Source organism: Kwoniella europaea, chromosome 1 (assembly GCF_036810445.1).
Source record: "Kwoniella europaea PYCC6329 chromosome 1, complete sequence".
Lineage (NCBI taxonomy): Eukaryota > Fungi > Basidiomycota > Tremellomycetes > Tremellales > Cryptococcaceae > Kwoniella > Kwoniella europaea.
Window position 1 is genome coordinate 40968 of NC_089487.1, and position 19923 is coordinate 60890.

At 47.7% G+C, this 19923-nt stretch overlaps 8 protein-coding genes across 8 annotated transcripts; 3 read left to right on the plus strand and 5 right to left on the minus strand.

Annotated features, from left to right (window-relative positions):
• Window positions 1-261: 261 nt before the first annotated feature.
• Window positions 262-3010, minus strand: V865_000016 (uncharacterized protein; the record flags this gene model as incomplete). Its single annotated transcript, XM_066223848.1, has 14 exons — window positions 262-673; window positions 737-827; window positions 888-925; window positions 982-1057; window positions 1130-1301; window positions 1366-1386; window positions 1454-1585; window positions 1635-1726; window positions 1779-1813; window positions 1881-1971; window positions 2038-2195; window positions 2255-2479; window positions 2541-2576; window positions 2646-3010. The coding sequence occupies 14 exons, from the start codon at window positions 3008-3010 to the stop codon at window positions 262-264; spliced, it is 1944 nt and encodes a 647-aa protein (XP_066079945.1).
• A 296-nt stretch (window positions 3011-3306) lies between these two features.
• On the minus strand, window positions 3307-5124 carry V865_000017 (uncharacterized protein; the record flags this gene model as incomplete). Its single annotated transcript, XM_066223849.1, has 13 exons — window positions 3307-3362; window positions 3416-3425; window positions 3492-3703; window positions 3780-3909; window positions 3971-4043; window positions 4103-4207; window positions 4262-4302; window positions 4360-4389; window positions 4447-4509; window positions 4575-4673; window positions 4741-4874; window positions 4933-4978; window positions 5044-5124. 13 exons carry the CDS (start codon window positions 5122-5124, stop codon window positions 3307-3309), a joined length of 1080 nt encoding a protein of 359 aa, XP_066079946.1.
• Window positions 5125-5809: 685 nt separating this feature from the next.
• On the minus strand, window positions 5810-7746 carry V865_000018 (uncharacterized protein; the record flags this gene model as incomplete). The annotated part of the gene is made up of 14 exons (XM_066223850.1): window positions 5810-5896; window positions 5952-6003; window positions 6065-6164; window positions 6221-6311; window positions 6383-6467; window positions 6524-6580; window positions 6641-6664; window positions 6715-6734; window positions 6800-6823; window positions 6886-7079; window positions 7137-7194; window positions 7253-7339; window positions 7391-7557; window positions 7632-7746. The coding sequence occupies 14 exons, from the start codon at window positions 7744-7746 to the stop codon at window positions 5810-5812; spliced, it is 1161 nt and encodes a 386-aa protein (XP_066079947.1).
• A 697-nt stretch (window positions 7747-8443) lies between these two features.
• Window positions 8444-10786, plus strand: V865_000019 (uncharacterized protein; the record flags this gene model as incomplete). Its single annotated transcript, XM_066223851.1, has 15 exons — window positions 8444-8479; window positions 8538-8667; window positions 8734-8786; window positions 8849-8857; window positions 8915-9050; window positions 9101-9157; window positions 9209-9280; window positions 9339-9365; window positions 9415-9455; window positions 9512-10033; window positions 10120-10191; window positions 10260-10303; window positions 10354-10466; window positions 10529-10547; window positions 10600-10786. 15 exons carry the CDS (start codon window positions 8444-8446, stop codon window positions 10784-10786), a joined length of 1518 nt encoding a protein of 505 aa, XP_066079948.1.
• Window positions 10787-11253: 467 nt separating this feature from the next.
• V865_000020 (uncharacterized protein) lies at window positions 11254-13460 on the minus strand (the record flags this gene model as incomplete). The annotated part of the gene is made up of 10 exons (XM_066223852.1): window positions 11254-11382; window positions 11443-11488; window positions 11554-11635; window positions 11694-11827; window positions 11880-12091; window positions 12139-12396; window positions 12452-12822; window positions 12883-12973; window positions 13026-13155; window positions 13213-13460. 10 exons carry the CDS (start codon window positions 13458-13460, stop codon window positions 11254-11256), a joined length of 1701 nt encoding a protein of 566 aa, XP_066079949.1.
• Window positions 13461-13846: 386 nt separating this feature from the next.
• Window positions 13847-16343, plus strand: V865_000021 (uncharacterized protein; the record flags this gene model as incomplete). The annotated part of the gene is made up of 13 exons (XM_066223853.1): window positions 13847-14017; window positions 14081-14193; window positions 14248-14374; window positions 14431-14463; window positions 14529-14586; window positions 14636-14897; window positions 14957-15065; window positions 15134-15242; window positions 15310-15458; window positions 15529-15697; window positions 15782-15952; window positions 16027-16145; window positions 16212-16343. 13 exons carry the CDS (start codon window positions 13847-13849, stop codon window positions 16341-16343), a joined length of 1722 nt encoding a protein of 573 aa, XP_066079950.1.
• Window positions 16344-16683: 340 nt separating this feature from the next.
• V865_000022 (uncharacterized protein) lies at window positions 16684-17377 on the plus strand (the record flags this gene model as incomplete). The annotated part of the gene is made up of 4 exons (XM_066223854.1): window positions 16684-16834; window positions 16925-17032; window positions 17090-17111; window positions 17200-17377. The coding sequence occupies 4 exons, from the start codon at window positions 16684-16686 to the stop codon at window positions 17375-17377; spliced, it is 459 nt and encodes a 152-aa protein (XP_066079951.1).
• Window positions 17378-17807: 430 nt separating this feature from the next.
• V865_000023 (uncharacterized protein) lies at window positions 17808-19796 on the minus strand (the record flags this gene model as incomplete). Its single annotated transcript, XM_066223855.1, has 7 exons — window positions 17808-18190; window positions 18248-18308; window positions 18390-18530; window positions 18598-18868; window positions 18927-19364; window positions 19434-19495; window positions 19557-19796. The coding sequence occupies 7 exons, from the start codon at window positions 19794-19796 to the stop codon at window positions 17808-17810; spliced, it is 1596 nt and encodes a 531-aa protein (XP_066079952.1).
• Window positions 19797-19923: the final 127 nt, after the last annotated feature.

Sequence of the window (19923 nt, forward strand, 5' to 3'; positions counted from 1 at the left end):
ATCTCGTGACGAATGATCATACCCAATGGGATAAACCTTGTAAGCATGTACACATTTCAGAAATGTAAATAATGTATAGCATGCATATTTACAACGTCTGATCCAGAGTCCATGTCCATTGGATTGGGGTGTCACTCGATATGACTATATAATGTCGTCTCTGAAAGGTGAGGGAGGTGAAGAAATTGGAGTGTAGAATACAAACCGAATCTATAAGGGATAATCTGACGAATCGCGTAAATCCTGAAAAGTTTCTCCCTCTTAATCATCATCATCATCACTATCCGAATCGCTATCATCATCTTCCTTGTCCTTTTTCTCATCCTCCTCATCCTCCACTTCCGTCTTCTCTTGCACAGCCTCTTCTCCTTTCTCAGGTACAACGATGTCCGCTGTGTCCTGGTTGATATCGCCGACCTCGGATACCTTTTCATCGCTTGTGGTCTGATCTTGCCCTTTATCGTATCGACATTCCTTGGCGAAATCGATACCAGCGATCAATTCCTGCATTGATGCAACGAAGTCGTCGATCGGACATAAGCCATCATCGTCTTCCGGACACCCTTTGATGCCTGTCAGCGGGACGACGCCGTCATTGAGGATCAACCGGACGTTCTTGGTGCCAGAGCAGGTGAGTACTTGGATCTGGAGGTTGGTAGCAAATGGCATTATTCTGGAAAGAGAACGATGTGATCATCAGCTGAGCAGATCAGACAGAACGCAAATCGCCACCCACTTGGATGCGATGAAGGATCGGTGCTTGGGTATATGGTTGGTGGGCAATTCACCGGTCTCGGCGAATGTGGTAAGGTTCATCGTTGGCAATACTGCGCAGAGAGTTAATGATGCCGGACTACTCAAAGCAATACGATGCAGAGGTCACTCACAGAGGGCAAATTGGGTATCATGGCAAAAGTCAACATAACTAATGGCAATGGGGTATCAGTCACGGTCTCGCAATGTACAACAGCATGTACTCACATAGGGTCATTCAAAGGAAACTGGACATCGTTATGGAATGTGGAGTTCAAAGTGGAGTTGAATTCAGTTATTCGAGCTGAGGAAGGGTTGATGTGACATCGGTGAGCGGGCCGCCAGGGAGAAGTATTATGCTCGACAAACAACTCACTCTTGGTAACCCTCGAGACCAATTCTTGTACCCATCCTACACCTTGTGCTTTGGCAGGAGCATATCCGAAAGACGAAGAGTACCACCAGTATAGATCATTCCTGTATTCAAACCCTTTCCATTCTTTTTGGGTGAATAGGTCGCAGAAAGAAGAGTAGCCTAGGGCGACAGTCTAAAGATCAGATAGAAGAGGTTCAGCTCCAATCCAGAGCATTCGATCTGTCAGATAGACTCACCTCATATGCACATGTCTCCATCTGACCCAATGGTTGAGCGGGTCAGCGTCAGATATGACGAGCGAGCGTTGCAGATAGTTGGGCTCACCATATCCTTGGCATCCTTGATAGTGATCTCATACCCCTCTATCATGTCTTGTAGCCTTTTCTGAGCATCTTTCAAGAATACAGCATCCCATTCGGCAAGCTTAGTCTTGAAGTCACCTCCGAGGGCACGACACTGGATACTCTCAGTCACCCTGCTCATCCCAAGTTGTCAACCCACTCACGGTATTCCAAGGAGCCATAGTATTGTTGAATCCAGGAGCTTCAATGGTTACTTCCAGGTTGTACTGATCCTCGGCGGGTATTCCAAAGAAGCCTGAAAGGACAAGTAAGCTATGTAGGTGAATGTGGAATTCGGGACAACCTACCGGCAGCGAAATTCTGCGCCGATTTGAGCATACGGCTATGAAATAGGTACACAAGATAATCAGTCGACTGAGGCATCGATTGTAGTAGAAGCATAGGCTTACTCTTGACTTTCGGTCCTGAACACGGGCAGTCTCCCTTTCATCTTGTTCAACAAGTGGCCATATTTGATTCTAGCGGATACACCAAGGTTGACTACAAATGATAGTCAGCATTTTCAGGGTCATCAAGCGTTGTGGGATCAGAAATGACCAAACTTACATAGCTGAGACCGACCGAATGGGGTGAGTACCTCTGAGCCCAGCAGATAATTCCAATCATTCAAGAACTTGAGAGGCCCCTTTGCACGCCAGTTGGATCGAGCGGTGGTGATGCGAGAAGCGAACGCAGATGGTCCTTCCGGATACGAGGTAGGATACCTATGTGAGTATCGCCAAAGTCAGTCACGATTGGTAATACGATGCAGAACCAAACATACCTGGCTCCATGCCTCTGAAGCCAATGAAGCTGTTCGATCTCACACTGTTCCGGGACTAAGCTACTGGTTTCGGGCAGACCATGACTGGATACCGAATAGTACGGACAGAGATTACCCCAGTGTTGAACGATGTTGAAGTTATCCTTGACCTTGGCGGTGGGAGCAAGGAGAGGGTTGATATTGGTGTATGCAGGGAGTGCAGGTGCGGTCACCAGGAGTGCAGCTCTTGTATTAATGATCAATGGTCAGCTCATGGATAAGTCTGGTCGTCAAGGTGGAAAATCACTCTGATCCAGTTGGCGTAGGTCCAGCATAGCCGATACTGAGACACGTTACATAGGTTAGCTGAGCAGCTGTGTATCAACCTTGTTGGCTTGTATATATGACTTACTCTGTAGGGAAAGCACCGTGATCCACTTTAGCATTCGCAGGTAATACCTCATCCAACCAATCCTTCACATCCGGGGGTAGCTGTTCCCAGGATCTAACCCTATCTAACCCATCCCTGCCGAAATAACACCCTATCAGAGCTAAAGAGGGCAGTGCTATGATCAAAGAGAGACATGTGCAGGTGAGGATCTTCTTGAGACTAGACTGACGACGGTTCATGACCAGTCTCTGGTGAGGGGAGGGGAAATGAGGTTTGTGCTCATCGTAGGATGGTAACAGAGGGTCGGATGATTGCGAAGCAGGTTGTAGCTCGTAATCCTCCTCTGGCAGTGGATCACCAGGTAAATGATGGTCGGATTTGGACATGATTCCGCTACCTTCGGGGAGATGTATGCGTTGGTGATGCAATGATGAGAATACGATACGATGATACAAATGGATGATGGATGATGAATGGGATACTCTCGAGGTACAAAGGGAAGGCGAGTTGAATCATCCACGTGGCACTTGGTGGCTACATACATACCCAGATCACTTCACGCAAAAGGGCCAAACATTGTGGTAAGTCAACGATTGCAGAAGGTACGATGCATGGCATATATCGACATTGAAACCTTCATATAACATCATAGAGTCTATATGGCCTTGGAAATCTACCAATCTTACTTCGGGGTATCGCCATGGGCAGCCACTCGGATCATGTGGCGACGTTCCGATCCTACAACTTCGGGTTAGTTCTCGGACTATTCCTTTAAAACTATGGTGACTTACCTTCCCAGTCCTGTTACGAGGGTTGAAATCATGCTCAGCAATTTTGTTGGGACTACTGATGAGAGTATCAACTCACGTGGATAGCGCTGTGTGACAGAGTTCGGTTATCCCATACCACTACTGTGTCTTCCTCATAACTGACTCTGACTTGAAGATCGACGCTCTTTACAATCAAGTCGTTCAAGAAACCCAAGAGATAATCGCTCTCTTCCTTCTTCCAGCCGACGATACGTTGAGAGAAACCATGGATGAAAATACCCTTTTTGCCAGTTACCGGGTGGGTTCGGACTGAAAGAAGAACTCGTTCAGTAAAACGACGTACTTACCTAGAAGGACAAGCAGATAGAGAGGAGCATAAACTTACCCAGTGGGTGAACCACTTTGACCGGCTCGTATCTCACCGGACCTCCAGCCTTCCTGGAATTTTCGATTTGTGCCGTGTTGTCATGTAAGACTTCCAGCCCTTCAAGACGCCTTTTGAAGTCATCAGAGAGCTGAGCCAGAAGCGATTAGCAAGGATCAGACCCGTGTCAGTGGCTCAAGTCTGAGACCTACAGCTTCGTATGCTCCAATCTGAGACGAAAAGATGGTATCACCGCCTGTCTCGGGGATTTCCAGTGCCCAAAAGCTTATTTGAGCAAGTTGATCAGTTCTTGCTCACAGGTTCGAAAGGGAAATGTGACTGACAAGGTCACTCCGGGAGGCTGGACCTCAGCGCTGTGATCAACGTGAAAGAGGGTACTGGTTACAGGTTTGGCTCTATCAGAAGCTCCCCCGAAACGCAAGTTGGCACTGCAAGATCGCCGTAATCAGATCAGCTGCTCACCAACACACGAGGGCACTTACGTTACGGTAGGGTCTTCAGGGTCTCTGTAGACAACTCGGAACTGTAATGATGATGTTCAGCCGTGACGAAGGTGGCCTGAACGGCAATGTTGGCTTACGGAAGGGTAACCTTCGGGATGCGCCTCGGTCTAACAACCGAATGAATGATCAGTTGGCTCCTTTCATTCGAAAAGGAGATCACTTACTGGGTGAACATGTAGTCGACCAAAGTGACGGACAATTTCAGCTTGTCTTTCGATTGGGATGTCCTGAATGATCGAACGTACTCCAGTGAGTGAAAGCAGTGATTCCGATGACTGGGTTAGGAGCTCACCTTGAAATCCTGGTTCCGGAAGACCAAAACGCCCCGCTCGGCAGCTAAGAGAGCGAGATCATCCAACCCTTCGTTGGTCAAGGCGGAAAGTTGTATATTCTACAGGTGCTCAGAATGAACTACAGTCCTTGGTCGCTGCAGATTCGTACTGATGAGATCTACTCACTCTGATTTCGGTACCAAATCGAGGAGTGAGTCTCCTCACTTTCGCGTCCGAGTGCAAAAGATGCCTTTTGTCCGGGGTACCTCGACTCCCAGCGTCTACAAAATTCTTGTCCTCCTCCAAAGGTGGTGCAGTGACTGGGCAATTCATGAAGTCCTTAGCATCTGTTTTCAGCCGAAACTGAGGGAAGCTCACCGCTCTTCTCCCATACTGGTAAGTACCGAGGATACTTGATGGGGATCTGTTTTTGAGAAATATATGGTCAGGTGACATTCCAGCCCCGACTATGGCCTGGTGACTACTCACAGTGACCTTGTCGCCCTTCAACCTCAAGATTGTTGGCTCCTGACTAGTCTGACCTTCTTCTGTTGATACAACCGTGGACATCTTAGACTCTCACTGATGAACCGCTATGAAATGAAGCACAAGTTGAGACAAAGCAGGGGTTGTGCAAGACTCATAACATCCGGACCGAACATACCAGCTTAAACGTATACCACCATTTCAATCGAACAGGACAGTCTGTAGGATATTAATTGACATATCACCTTTCGGTACGAGGAATTCCGAATTTTGTCTTACCCCATGTCAAATACAGACGACATCAGTCGCCATGGGATATACCCACACTGACATGTACCACAACAAGTAGTGTTCATGCATTCGCAACAGTGTATGGAGCAGCGATGCCCAAGACCAAATCGGATCAATTTGTCATGGTGGTGGCTTGTCGGGTTTGCCCGGATTGCGAAAAGTGGCGTAGGAACCGTGATTGATGATCACAACATGCTTAATGTCTTATCAATTTCAAACGCTTTCTGACTCCAATATGCAACGATGGAGAATTGTCGGTCTTCATTGCTATGATAGTACTGTCAATTAGTGATCGCAAACGCAATATCCTGCTAGGCGTTCAAAACACCCGACAGCATGAACTGTACAAACTCTTAGGAATGTGGCACATGTTCAAGATGTTGTGTAAGGCTTTCAAATTCAATTTTTCATGTCAATCAATGATCCCTCCCTAAGTCTATTTCGCGGACATGTCCATATGGGCGTGTACAAATGATATCTACTCCTCTAAACCCAATGCCTCCCTTCGACTTTTGCTCTTCGGGTCGAAAAAGGGTCTCTCAGCGAGAGAAGCCACTCGAGTACCCTTAATTGATAACTTGTCAGCTTGGCCCCGCCGCCTGTATCACTTGTTCACTTACATGTCGGTTGTTCTGCCCTTCCCAGTTGATTGCAACGGTATGGATGGTGGACCTGTACAATCAGTCAGGAAGACCTGATCCAAGTCTTATGCTTTTGGCAAGACGTCTCTTACCTGTTATCCCAGATCACACTAGTACCTGGAGTCCAGGGGAATCTAACTTGAATATCAGTACTTCTTTCGTAGATACTGAAAATGTGTCCCAGAATCGCGTCTGTGGTACCTATGCGATCAGTAACCATTTCACCGTCAGACAGTCAATCATCTCACCACTTTCATCGGGATCAAGGCCTTCAATCCCGATCAAGAAGGCACGGTTTGCAAATAGGGTCTTCCATCCTGTAGCTGGATGGGTTCGAACCTATAGAGATGCAGTCTCAATCAAAATTTCCCTGTTGAACGGTATGAGACGATTTGCAAGGGTGGACATACAAGCGGATGGATCCGCTCCACATGCTTGAGTAGCCCTTCTGGATCCTGTTTGTCCTTGTAAGCGTGGGCAGAACGATAGATACCACTATATGCAGATCAGCAAGAGTTAATCAGATCCTTTTTATGAGGGATACAACTTGCTTCAGACCATCGATCAGAGATCGGAACTTGGGAGACAGTTTATCGTAGGCTGCGGCGCTAGACGAGAATGTTTGTGATAGGTACGGTCAGGTTGAGCGAAAGTCTCAAGTGACTTACCCGGAGGCCCACAGTGTATCGCCGCTACTTCTCAATTCAGCATTGTTATAGAACGACGTAGGATGCCAACTCACCCTATGTCGGGAATGGCATCCTTTGGGAACAAGTCGTCAGTCAATATTAGCATGATTGTGAGAATCCAAGGTCAATAGGACATACCAGGTGAAGATGGGTGTATCCGGGCTACGGATACAGCGAGCACGGTCAGCCACTTGTTCAAGTCATAGGGCCCTGTCTATACCCACCGGGAACGCTTCATGAACAAGGTCGGTGTGCCAGCCAAACTTCGATCTCACTGTCTTGCCATAGGGGAACCGGTAGTCTCGGTTGACCCGAGAAAGCCCAGCTTTACCCTCGCCTTCAGGCCAGATGATACTGACACCTCCTCCTACTCCAGGCACCTGTGGTGATTGAGGATGAATCTCGATCTCGCCATCCCCTGTAGATTACTGTCAGCTTGATTGCTCCCGAATTCACTGTCAAGACCAACACTCACCCAGGTAGATACCGAGCTCTTTTTGCTCTTGTGGACTGATGTCTTGGTCTCTCAGGAACTGCGACAAGAATAGTTAGCCACCGTGAAAAACTCAGCAAATGAAAACAAGAGCTCACCACCACCGCTCTTTCAGCGACCAATAATGCCAGCTCATCTCGTTGCTGATTGGAGAGCTTGCTTAATTGCACCCCTACAAGCTCTGTCTGGGAGCACACGTCAGTGGCTTACTGGACCAACACCATACTCCGACTCACTCCGACGTGCGATCCTAGGTGATGAACCTTGGTCGCAGCTCCGAAGAGAGCTTTCTTTTCCGGATCGGCTCTTGTTGCAGGATCTACATACTCCCGGAGGTTGCTTCGAAGGTCGTATACGTCTTGGACAAATTGGGGGATCTTCTCAGGTATATAAGGGTACCCGTCTGTTGAGATAGATTGTCAGCACCAGATTTCGAGATTCTTCGGGTCCACAAGTTCGGGTCCACTAGACACATACTAGATATATCAATTCCAGCTTTCTCGAGTCTCTTCTGAGTACTCAATGGAGGTAGAATCACCGTCTGAGCTGTCTCCTTAGTTGTTCCCTTGCTGAGAATCGTGGTGTTTGTCATAGCGGCTGCTTTTGGTCTCTCGTGACTTCAATGGGAGAAGATCGCAAAGATACCAAGTCGATGAAGTCTGTCGGCTGTAGCAGCTCGGACAACATCCTCGCGAGTTCATCAGATATCAGCAAGCATCATCTGACGACACGATCACGGCAAAACAGCTTCCGGAATTCCGAATCTTCTGTACCATTTCCAATTACCCAAAAGTATGGAATGCATGTTGACATAGCCTGCTTTAGACTTATCTAAGCTTTGTAACCTTCCAAACCATTCGCCATCTTACGCGATGTGGCGGGGGTCCCTTGTAAAATCCGAGATTCGGGTTTGCCCGATGTTGCATTTAATTAACATGGCAATTTCCCCAGAAGCTTCGGATCAAACTCGAGGATGCCCAAATGGCGAATAATCGCGAGTTCCATGAAGGACGAGAACAATTCACATTCATTGGCAGGGTGGTCTGTCTGAGTGGGAGGGACTGTTGCGCGATTGCTCGTAATGGGGGATGCGATTCTATTCCGAATAATCTGCTAGAAAATGAAAAACCGAACAATCGGAATTCATATCCAAAAGATAATCCGTGATTGGTTATCTCTGAAGAAAAGATAGGCCAGACCATATATAGCTCAGGTTGACGGGAAATAATATCCTAGCATGAATAACAAATCCAGCTAAATGCATCAAACGCATTGAAGGATCACCCAAAATGTCTGGCGCCACTGGTCATCCCTCAACATTGCCTGTGAGTGAAAGTGCAAGAACAGCTACGTTCAAGTAGGCTCATACTCTCCCAGTTTCAGGAGCAATATCCCAATAGAGGTCTACAAGATTCTCCTCAAGACGATGTAGCCGATAAAGAGATCGTAGGATCTGAAGCTGACGAGGTATCTTCCTACACCCATGCCGAAGCGAAGCGAATCTTACGAAAAGGTGATTAGATTGGCAGGGCAAAAATGATGTAGAGATCTGGCCGAAGCTGACCTCGCCTTAAATCAGTCGATCTGGCCTTGATCCCAGTATTGGTTCTTATCTATTTGCACAAGAATATGGTGAGTCGAGCAATACACCGAACAAATGAGATACTGTATGCTGACCATGACTGCCACAACAGGATCAATTCGTGAGTCTCACCAACCGGAGCGAATGGCAAAGGTCTCACCATACAATTGCAACCTAGATCGTTTCCTATCTGGTCCCAATGCAAAAGGGCAAACCTACCAATGTACTCACACAATTGAAAATGACCGCCGATGACTGGAGTATGATCACCACTTTTCAAACAATTCCTTCGGTATTCTTCGAAGTGCCCAGTAGTACGTTCGGTTGTATCCCTGTGGTGAAACGATATTGACTTTAGTACCAGATCTGCTCATGAAAAAGTTCGGTCCTCGCTTCCATTTCACGCGAATTGTCCTTCTTTGTGAGTACCTTATCCGCGAATGCATGGACTTCGACTGAAATCCCAACGCAGGGAGTTTGTCGGGCGCTATGGGCGCTTTGGCTAAGAATAAAGGTGGTCTATGGGCCACGCGATTCTTCCTAGGTGAGTTGTCAATGTACTCGGAAACTTGGACGCGTTGATTGATGGCTCGTTGTGACAGGTGTCTTTGAGGCTGGTGTATATCCTGGTATGTTGGCGCATCTGCACTAAGGTACCAACTGACTCTGCTTCAAAAGGTATTTTGGCACATTTGACTTATTGGTATCGACCCGATGAGGTATGTTGACTCTCGTTCACACAACAAATGATGAGACTGATGATCAACACCACCAGATTGCTGTCCGGATGATAGGTGTGGCCACTGCTGCATCTTTCAGTAGTATCTTTGATGCTCTTCTAGCGTGGGCGATCACGTACTTGGACGGCTCACATGGCATCTCATCGTGGCAATGGTACTTGATCATCCTCGGTCTTGTCGGTGTTCCAGTAGCGGCTGTAGTCTGGCTCTTTTTGCCCAACTACCCCGAGACAGCTAGATTCCTTTCAGAACGAGAGAAACAGATCCTCATCAGTCGACTACCTGCCAGTTCTTCGCGACGTTCGGATGCCAATTGGGACCCCAAGGCGATCTGGTCAGAACTCAAGAACCCTTTGATCTACGTTTTCACCGGTATGCAGCTTTTTCAAAACATCGGTACTTACGGTTTACAGTTCTGGCTACCCTCGATCATCGCGAGTTTCGGTTTCACCACAACTCAGAGTAGTCAATTGCTCAACATCCCACCGACAGTAGTGGGGTTATGCGCTTCCTTCTTCTGGGCTTGGCTTTCTGATCAAACTCTTGGTATTCCTAAAGTGGGTCTAACAGCCTGTCAGGTCCACATTTAATGCGTCGAATGGATGGTAGTTTGGTGAGCTGACCGTTTCTTTCTCCATCATAGCCTCTGTATCTCATCGGCGCCATCACGTGGACCATGACCTCATTCTTCTGCTTGGCTTTCGTGAAGAATAAGGTGAGTTGGGAATCGGTTGGACATCGTCTTGCCGAGGATTTCCGATGCTGAATATTCTGAATTAACAGCCCGCTTTGTATGCATTGACAATCTTTGCGAAGATCGGAAGCGCGTAAGTGATCCTACCTGGATGCTTGGAGCTGCACTGATACATGTCATCAGTTCGTTCTTCGCGGTACTTTGGCCATGGCGTTCTCAAACCATGAAAGGTGCCACTTCGACCGCGTTTGTCTTCTCCTTCCAGAATGGAATGGCGCAATGGTCGGGAATGATTGGTGAGTCACTGCACGTAGCATAGCATTGAGTGACATGCTAAGCAGAGGGTTCTTGACCACAGGCCCTCAAGTTTTCAGATCGTAAGTTCAGGAAACTCAGGACGGGATCTCACGCTCATTCCCCTTCTTATAGTAAATACGCCCCAAGATACACCATTCCGTTTATGGTCTGTGTGATCTTCCAATTTCTTGCCGGTCTTACGGCATCTCTCGGATGGTACCTTTCCAAAGATACTGAGAAAGCAGTTCGACAAGAGGCCAAAATCAGAAGGGAAGAAGCTAGACAACAGAAGCTTGACGAAAAATATGAAAAGTCTTGATCGCCTTGGACTCCTTCCAAATTCAAAACGAGCTGTTCTTGCTCGATCTTTTAACTCTATCATCTATCCCTATAAAATCTTGAATATTCATCTTCACCCTAGATACATCCGATCTGTCCCCCCTTTCGTGATCTCGCGATTTTATAGTTTTTTCCCTACCTTTATGGGTTTATCTCCTTGTTTCGTTCAATCCTTCTTCATTCTCTCCGTATGGTTACGCTCTTCCGGAACCGTGTCATGCATGTGCCTTTGACGTACTTTGTGTTTTTTTACGTGTACCTGCTTCGACTTCTCGGGGCAAGGCCACTTGTGTATCTCATTTGCATCTGAGTGTGTTTGTGCCACCTTCGCGGACAAGGACTTAATGACTCGAGGTAGATGCTCTGTTCAGGATGCAGAAGCGGAGTGAAATACATTCATATATAAAGTGGGGAAGCCTCTAGAAGTCGCGAAGAACCTGAGAGGGATCAATAGTCATTATCATGATCCACAAAGGTCTTCCAAAATATCTCCAATGGCGGCTCGCTACTCCAATTCCTTTCAGGAGTCCGGTCAGCGTCTGTGAAATTCTGCTTCGAAAATATACCGGGCTCCCACTACAAAAGTGTCCCGACAACGTCAGCGCCAGCGTTGAACTTGTCTGCCGGATAACTCACATATCCAACAGCTGAAGACGCGTAGTATACAAACTCCTCACGCCACCTGCAGCATGAATAACGTAAGTGTCGTGATCCTCAAACGCGTCTCAGGTCTTCGTAACGACTCACTCTAAGGGGTAGTAATCGACCAAGGCCCCTCCGTGGATCAGACTCTCATTGTTCAGCCAAGTAACATACTTTCGGAAAGCAGCTGGGACGGGACCATCAGACTTGCATCTGGCTGAACTCATAAAAATGATGTTACCCACCTTCAGCCTGTGCACCACCAAATGATCGACTAAAGAACGATCTCCCATGTCCTGGATAATCTTTCCATTGCTGTTCTATGCTAGGGAGACGAGCAGTACCCTCCCACACTTTTGCAAAGGCGAGCGCTTGATATCTAAGGGGCCAATCAGCTTCTATTTTTTGCAGGCCCACTTGTAAGGACTTACCGTCCTACGGTCCATGGACGGACGGTTGTGAAAGCCAGCGTAGGATCATCGATGTAGAAGCCCCTCCAGTCTACATTGCGGAACTGGCTCATTTTCCCTTCAGTGATCACTGGTCTGACTTTCACTTCGGGATCGTCCGTTCCTCTGATCGTTCCATTCACCAAGGGTCCGAGAAAGGAATTTGCGTGTCGGTACCCGGTAGCCAATATGACCTGCAACCTGTCAGCTTGACCGATAATCGCCAGATCACATGACTTACCTCATCTATTCCCGTAAGGATCGTACCATTGTCGAGTGTGATCTGCCCTTCCTTGATCGAGTTGCTGCTGGAGAGTGAGCCGAATTGAGCGATCTCGCCGATTTTCTCAGCCTCTGGATATAGCCTTCGGTAACTCCTTCTCTTGAACAGAGCGCTCCTGTTTCCTGGTCTGACTGAGACATAAAGTTTGGACACGTGGGGACCGATGTCGTTGGAGATACCCATGGCGGACACGGAGGCTCCAATGAGAAGTACATTCTGAAGGATCGTCAGTACCAGTCGCAAACCCAGTACAAGGTGGAAGTTCACCCACCTTGCCTCTCAGAGTTTCAGGCTTCCGGTAAGCCTGAGCATGCCACAGGGGATGTTGACCTTCCTCATTCTTGACAGCAGACCATTCTTTCAATCCTGGGATATCAGGAACATGGGGAGCATCGAAACCTCCGCTCGCAACGACCACTGCATCAAATTGTTCAGACCACCAGGATACTTTGATTTGATGTGTATCGGGCAAACGCTCGACTTTCTTCAGCTGCAACACCCACTGATCGCCAACTTTCGCGAGGGATTCGACTCGTGTGTTGTACGATGTCACAGCTGTTGAGTTCTGGTCCCATGGTGCATCTTCGTAGTTGATACCATGGTACGAGGCATATGCACGTACGTGTCGCTGAATATCGTGTACTAAAGAGTATCTTGAGTTAGGCTGTAATTCTGAACAATGCCGTTACGCCAGTAGCTCACCCGAAACCACCCATTTGGAGTCTGCAGGCCATCTAACATCGGGCAGTCCGGTCAATTGTCGAGGAGTATTCGTAGTAAGACTCTCCCAAGCCTGAGTCACTGTCAGCTCCTTGCGACATGAGACACCTGGGACCTGAACTTACTGGCGACGGACGGACGTGTTCTCTCCATCTTTCATCGATTGATAGACCCTCATCGCCATCCTCGTACACTCGCACCGTACCGGACTCTTTGATAACAGGGTCAAAAGCCGCCTCTTCGATCGGTTTATCTCTGTGCAAAGTCTGAGTCTGTGACATCCACGAGTGCTTGCGAAATTTGCAGACTCACGGGTAAGGTTCTCGTACTGGTGTGTCTTCTTGGTAGAACCATACTCCACCTGGTCCCCCACGTCTTTCGAATAGTCGAACTCTGTCGAAATTGTGTTGTAGTAGGGTAGCAGCAGATTGCAGACCGGCTGGTCCTGCTCCTATCACAGCTACCGTCCGGATGGGTCTGTCGAAATGGTGCCACTGTTCTGCACTACCACTGACAGCAGCCACGGCCGCGCAGGCTAAAAACGCAAGGACAACTCTCATTATCTGGTAAGGCAATGATACAATGTCTCCAGAGGTGATTATCAGAATCAACATATCATACATATTCATCCTTATTGCCATCCCCCACACATCATGCATAAGGGTCATTCGGAATGTGGAAAAGATTGAAATGCTGACGCCTGATGTCGTGCCAAGTCGAACTTCGGTCAAATCCGAACCCAACCGATCACGCATTAATTGGGTCATGTTGAGCAATCAAATTACCAACATATGGATAGTTCTGATCTCCATTTGCCACCGTGTAGATGTTTGAGGGGGGCGTGGTGATTCAATGAGGAAAATAAAATGCGCTAGATCACTTGAACCAATGTTAGGTCCTGCTTTTATCCATCTTTCAGCGATTCATTCGCCATCCCAATACCAGCATGAGAATCAAGAGTATCACGAACCTTTTGGCAGGGTCTTTGGCCCTCAGCGGTTTGAGGTCAGTCGCACAGCAGACACCTTTTACCTCACCCGACACGAATGAATGGTACACATTGCCCAAAGAGATCAAAAAGGTTGCTGTGATAGGTGCAGGTCCTTCCGGTTTACAGGTAGGTCAAGGCCGTCCAACTGATATCCGCTGTTACCTGCTTATACAACGTATTTGACTACAGTCGGCAGCTGCATTGCTTAAGGAAGGATTCGATGTCCGACTGATCGAAAGGTCTGATGCGCCCGGGGGCAACTGGTATCATAATGATTTGACTCCGGTCAGGGAAAGCTATCCGTGGGTTTCCGCTTGTGAATGAACGGTTAACCCAGGACTGACAGGTGTTGCTAGTGATGGACCACTCGAGACTGCTGCGTATTTGCCAGTCCCCAGGTCTAATGGGACAGAATATTATGAGGATGGAGATGACGGATTGACTCTTCTCGAGAGATGGAGAGAACACATACGTCCATCCCCTGTAAGCGACGCTATTTGTGGAGCATGATTTTGCCAAATGACTGACTCTCGGAATAGATATGGGATGACCTTGAGACTAATTCCTCGCCAGTGAGTGAGACGACGACCGATTAATTGAGAAGCCCAACAGTTTAGAGGCTGATGCGAGAATATAGGCTTTCACTACTTTGCCGGAGATCGACTACCCTAAAGATGTCACTTGGGCGTTACAGGGTGAGCAGCAGAGGTCACGGTTGGGAAGTATGCTGATATCACAAATAAGCACAAAACGTCCAAAGACATGTCCGAACGTATGCATCAACTCACGGACTCAACGTCAACGATCGACCCATCAACTCATCAGTTTCCAAGATCGTATATTACTCCACCCGTGTTGAGCGTTTGCGAAAAGCTGGGTCAAGCTGGACATTATCACTGAAGAGGTTGACTCGGTTGCCAGAATCCCGAAAGATCAAAGCTGAATGGTGGGAGGAAAGCTTCGATGCCGTTGTGGTCGCAGCAGGAGGATACCATGCTGCTCATGTGTAAGCTGAATGTACTTGGTGTTCATATCCCTGTTTGATCGAGCTGAGAGATCTTTCAGTCCGGATATCAAGGGCTTGGTAGAGTGGTCCAAAGTCCGGCAGTCTGATGGTCATTTCCCGGTCGAACATTCGCAGCATTATAGAAATCCTCAGCTGTACAGAGGCAAGGTCAGTGGTGAATCTCCCACCTCTGCAAGGAAACCATCAGCATGTCAGACGCTGACACTTTCACGCAGACCGTTCTTATTGTCGGCGCAAGTGTATCTGCGAGCGAAATCTCCCGAAGGATTGGGCCACATGTAGAGAAGCTATACATGTCGATCAGGGATACTACGAGGGATACATGTGAGTCAGCTACGGCCACAGACTTCACTCGCTTAAGATGGCAGCTCACCATGAGATCTGTTTACAGACATGGCGAGAAGAAGCATTCGACGTCTTTATCCCGAAGCCGAACAAATACCAGAAGTCGTCGAGTTGGGATCATTGTACTCTAACACCAGTCTCAAAGATGGCCAGATCAAACTTATCAACGGATCATGGTTTGATGGCATCGATGAAGTGCGTCCTGATCGGATGCCTTACTCCTTTCGCAAAGCCGAATCACTTGCTGAATTACATTCATCGATAGATCATCCTTGCAACGGGTTTCCGCCGATCGTTACCATTCCTACAGGACTTCTACTCTATTGGCGGAAAAGCTACGCCCGACAAGGATAATTCCCCAATCCTCACTGATGCGCATGACCTTCATTCTCTGGCTTGGACAGGCCATTATATTCCGGATCCCACCTTGGCTTGTAAGTATGCACTCGGATCCTGAGCTTGCGATCATGAAAACCAAGCATATGCTTTTGAGTTATGCTGAATCCTCTCGATGATAGTTGTCAATGTTAGACCGTGGACCTTCGGTCGATATCAGTCACTTGCTTTTGCCAAGATATGGAAAGGAACTGCTCGGTTACCGAACAAAGATAGATTGTGGAAACAGTATTTCAATGATAACCACTGGCAGGCGCCGGCAAAGGTTGTATTCGGTACTATTGAAGAGGAGAGTGAGTTGAGTTGTTTCTCCCTTGAAGATCCCTTCAGCTCCAGCTGACTAGTCTGATTCAATTCGGATAAAAAGCCCTAGGTAGACAGTATGTCGCTTGGCTGAATCAGGAAAGCCTGATTCACGGTGGACGATTCGTGGATCAATGGCCTTTGGAGGACCGAGAGAGATTCGCTTACTATTCTGATGAAGCTGTGAGTGTTCCCCACGGTACTTTTACGAGACGGAAGCGGATGACTGATTGTGCCTCTGATGATCAGTGGGAACATGGCTATACCAGCTCCGACAACTTCACCAGGATTGAGAACACACCACAGGATGAATGGCCTACATACCCTCGCGCCGGCGATCACTCTCCGGATTATGAGTTTGACTCGGGGTCGGAGTGGTGATTGGAAATAGTGATTAGGTAGTGTATACATTGCGTCGAGATCGTTGGTCTGTCCGTATGTATACAATCGAGCATGTAATTCGATGTGTGTTGCCTGAAAAATGAGATGTGAGGTGAGATATCCACCTAGTGATTGGCTCATCTCGATTGATTAAAAGTGGAGTTGCGATGTCGAGTTTGGATGATATCATACCCGAGTATCGCTTTGCCATTGCTTTTCATTCCAGTATTGATCTCAACTTCCCTCTTGCTTCATGATCATTAGACAGGTTCATCGCCCCTTGATCCGTAGCTCTGCATATATACCCCAGCTATCGCTCTATCGACAAGTCGCAAGCACTATGCTCAACCCACCGAAGACCACCGATGAGATCGTCTCCCACTTGTTCTCCCGATCTACTCCTCCCCCACTAGAACCTGGTACCAAAGTGTATGCACCCGAGTTGACAAAAAGCATAGCTGGACTGAAAGAGCATATGTATGTGATCGCAGGTGAGTAGCTGATGCATTTCCTTATCATGACACTGCTTGGAAATGATGGTTCAGGGGTGTTCAAGAGATTGATCGATCGCGTTGTAACAGCTCTACATCTAGCGAACGACGATATACATCACTGCCATCTCATAGCGCAGGACAACGAGGGCGATCCAACCGCTAACATGTTGCATGCGACACTGCATCGGAGGGAGGGTGAGTCTACTGGTTATCCCGCGATCCCGATATAGAAGCTTACATTGACCATCGCAGGTGATTATTGGAATTCGAAATAGTTAGTCCCAATCTCTTACCACTCTGACCTATGCTTTCATCTCCTCTCAAGGACTGCGGCTGACTTCCGACCTGATTTCACCTTTCAGCTGGTGGTCCAACGTCCGATCCCACCCCTTGATTCCTTCCACTTCCAACGCCAAATCATTCGTAGACTCGTGTGAAGCCGTCCGAAAGAGTAAAGGTGATGATAGCAAATTGAGGGAGAGACAGTGGGACGAGTTGAAGAAGATTGTGGAATGGATCAGGGAGAATTACAAGTCCTAGATCTCGGCATCTGAGAGGAGCAAGGAGGGAAGGAGGAGTAGGTGAGCGCTGCCTGCCATACCATCTGTATCTTTACCGAACCAATTTAATGTATCGACTATACTGCAAATCTCGCCCATCAAAGATTATGCGAATATACCATATCGCAATCGTTACATCAACTAGTATGCATGCGATCCGTTATCATCCGTACAAACAATCGAGATCATCCCTTTTCCTCCTCATATCTATAATCGCCAAATATGCGCAAACACTTTTCGTTTTCCGTTTACAACGACTGCGAAATAAAATACACCTGAATGATAGTATTCCACGACAAGATTCTACAAGATCCAAATTGAAAAAATTGAGTCTATTTCCTACCAACAATCAATCGTTTTACTGTCTGTCCTCGTCCCCTCCACGACTCCTCGTACAGCTAAAATCCCTTTTACAAGGCATATCGGAAACTCAAATTCTCCAGGTCGGTCTTATCACTGAAATCGCCTCTTGATTCATCGTACGCTCCTTCACCTCTTTCCTCGGCCAATCTATCTCTTCTCCTATTCTCCCTCATATAGTATAACCTGAGAAGGAAAGCCATTGGGACGGTAATGGTGAAGCAGATGATACAGGCGAACATTCCGCTTCGATACGCGGGAGTCTCAGTTGAGATGAAGAAATGAGGTCCAACGATGTTTCCCGTAGCGTAGGCGATGAAAATCATCGCTCCGACCACAACTCTTTTGGTGTAGCCGGCGACGTTGGCTCCTGGAGCAGCGAAGCAGATACCTAAAGAGGCGACATAGGAACCAAGGATGTAATAGCCGAACACTATGATAACATTACACATCAGTTGTTGTCATGAAGGGACGTGTTTTTGGTACTCACACAAAGCACCACTGTTCCTGGTCTTGTATTGAATGATCACGCCGACCAAAGAAGGGATCATCTACAGAAAAATCAGGACACTCAAGTCAGCATTCAGGTTTAACAATCTTCGTGTTGGGAGAATGAGGTCCTGAAGACTCACGTATGCCATAAGCACGTATAATCTCGCTTGAGGTACTTTTCTAGCAATGTATGCTCCACTGAGAGGGAAAATGACTTGCATGGCCGCTTGTGGTAAGCCGATAAGGATAGTCTGGAAAGCTGTGTAACCGTACGATTGTAGCTGTGAGGATTATCGATGATCATCAGTATCGAACAAGTGCATTGCGGTCGGGAAAAGGGACACTCACAATGAGATGTAAGAAGTTACCGATACCGCCATTGGGCACCGCGATGGTGAAGACGATGATGAAATACACCCAGCCTTGAGGATCGATCCATGGGCATAAAGCTTCTTTGACTTGGTACCATTTGATCTCTTTACTTCCCAGAGAGGCTTTGTTACCCCTGACTCGTTCAAGAGCGATTCGTTTCTCGTGAGCGGTAAGGAATCGACAGGTCTGAGGGTTTTCGGGGCACAGCCAGAGGAAGACGAAGGAGAAAAGAACAGTAATACCACCGCTGGAAAATGGACATATATTAGCATGATTGCCTAATACGTACATCGAGTATCACTCACTTGACAATGAAGATCCAAGCCCATGGTCTTACTGATCCGACGTGCACATGTCCCATTCCGTAAGAGACAAGAGCACCAATGAAACTTCCCGCACCATTACAGCAATACCACAACCCCACTCTCAATGGCTGTTCCTCTCTCTTGTAGAATTTTGAGACGAGCAATACAAAACCTGGGGTGACGAGAGCCTCCGAACATCCGAGCAATGTTCTGATCACTGCCGCCGGAGCGAAATGAGTGGGTGCGGCCATGCACATCAATAATCCACCCCAGATCAGGATAGACGTTCCCATCGTCTTGCTGAGTGGAAGTCGTTGGAGGAGGTAAGAACCAGGGAATTCGAAAAACAGATATCCAAAGAAGAACAAGGACCCGAGCCATGAGTATTGATCGGGTGTGAGTTTGAGATCTTTACGGAAGGTGAAGACGGCAGCGTAACTGGGAAGCGGAATGTGCGAGAAAATAAGTCATCTGAACACACCGGGGTCATGCCCAGAACCGACTCACCTCATCGCACTTCGATCGATATATTGTAGTGTATAAGCGACCATGGTGAGGGGTAAAAGTAGCTACAAGCGACGTTGGCGTTAGCGGATACATCCAAGAGCCTATTGAGCCAAATCAACTTACCAGATCCAACTTCCTCAACACCTTCTTGTTCTCCTCCTCTGAGACTTCGATGATAGGTAGATCATCATACGAGACACTTTCACCTTTCGCCAGATCTTCCATGACGTTCGATCTAGCCGACTCGACTCTCTCGAGTCCCTGCACCTTCTCACGTGCCAGACCATCTTCGAGCTCAGTCACCGGTTGCTCGACAGCGCTGGCCGATATGATATCGGGCTTCTCTTCTATGTTATGTGACATGGTCGTGTGTTCGTATCGATGTATCACAGAGATGTCCAAATCGGAACGAGTAAAGGTCGGAAGAGCGATCCGAACCGGGCAGAGTTAGGATGCAAGATGGAATGGACGAACGGATGGATGGACGAAC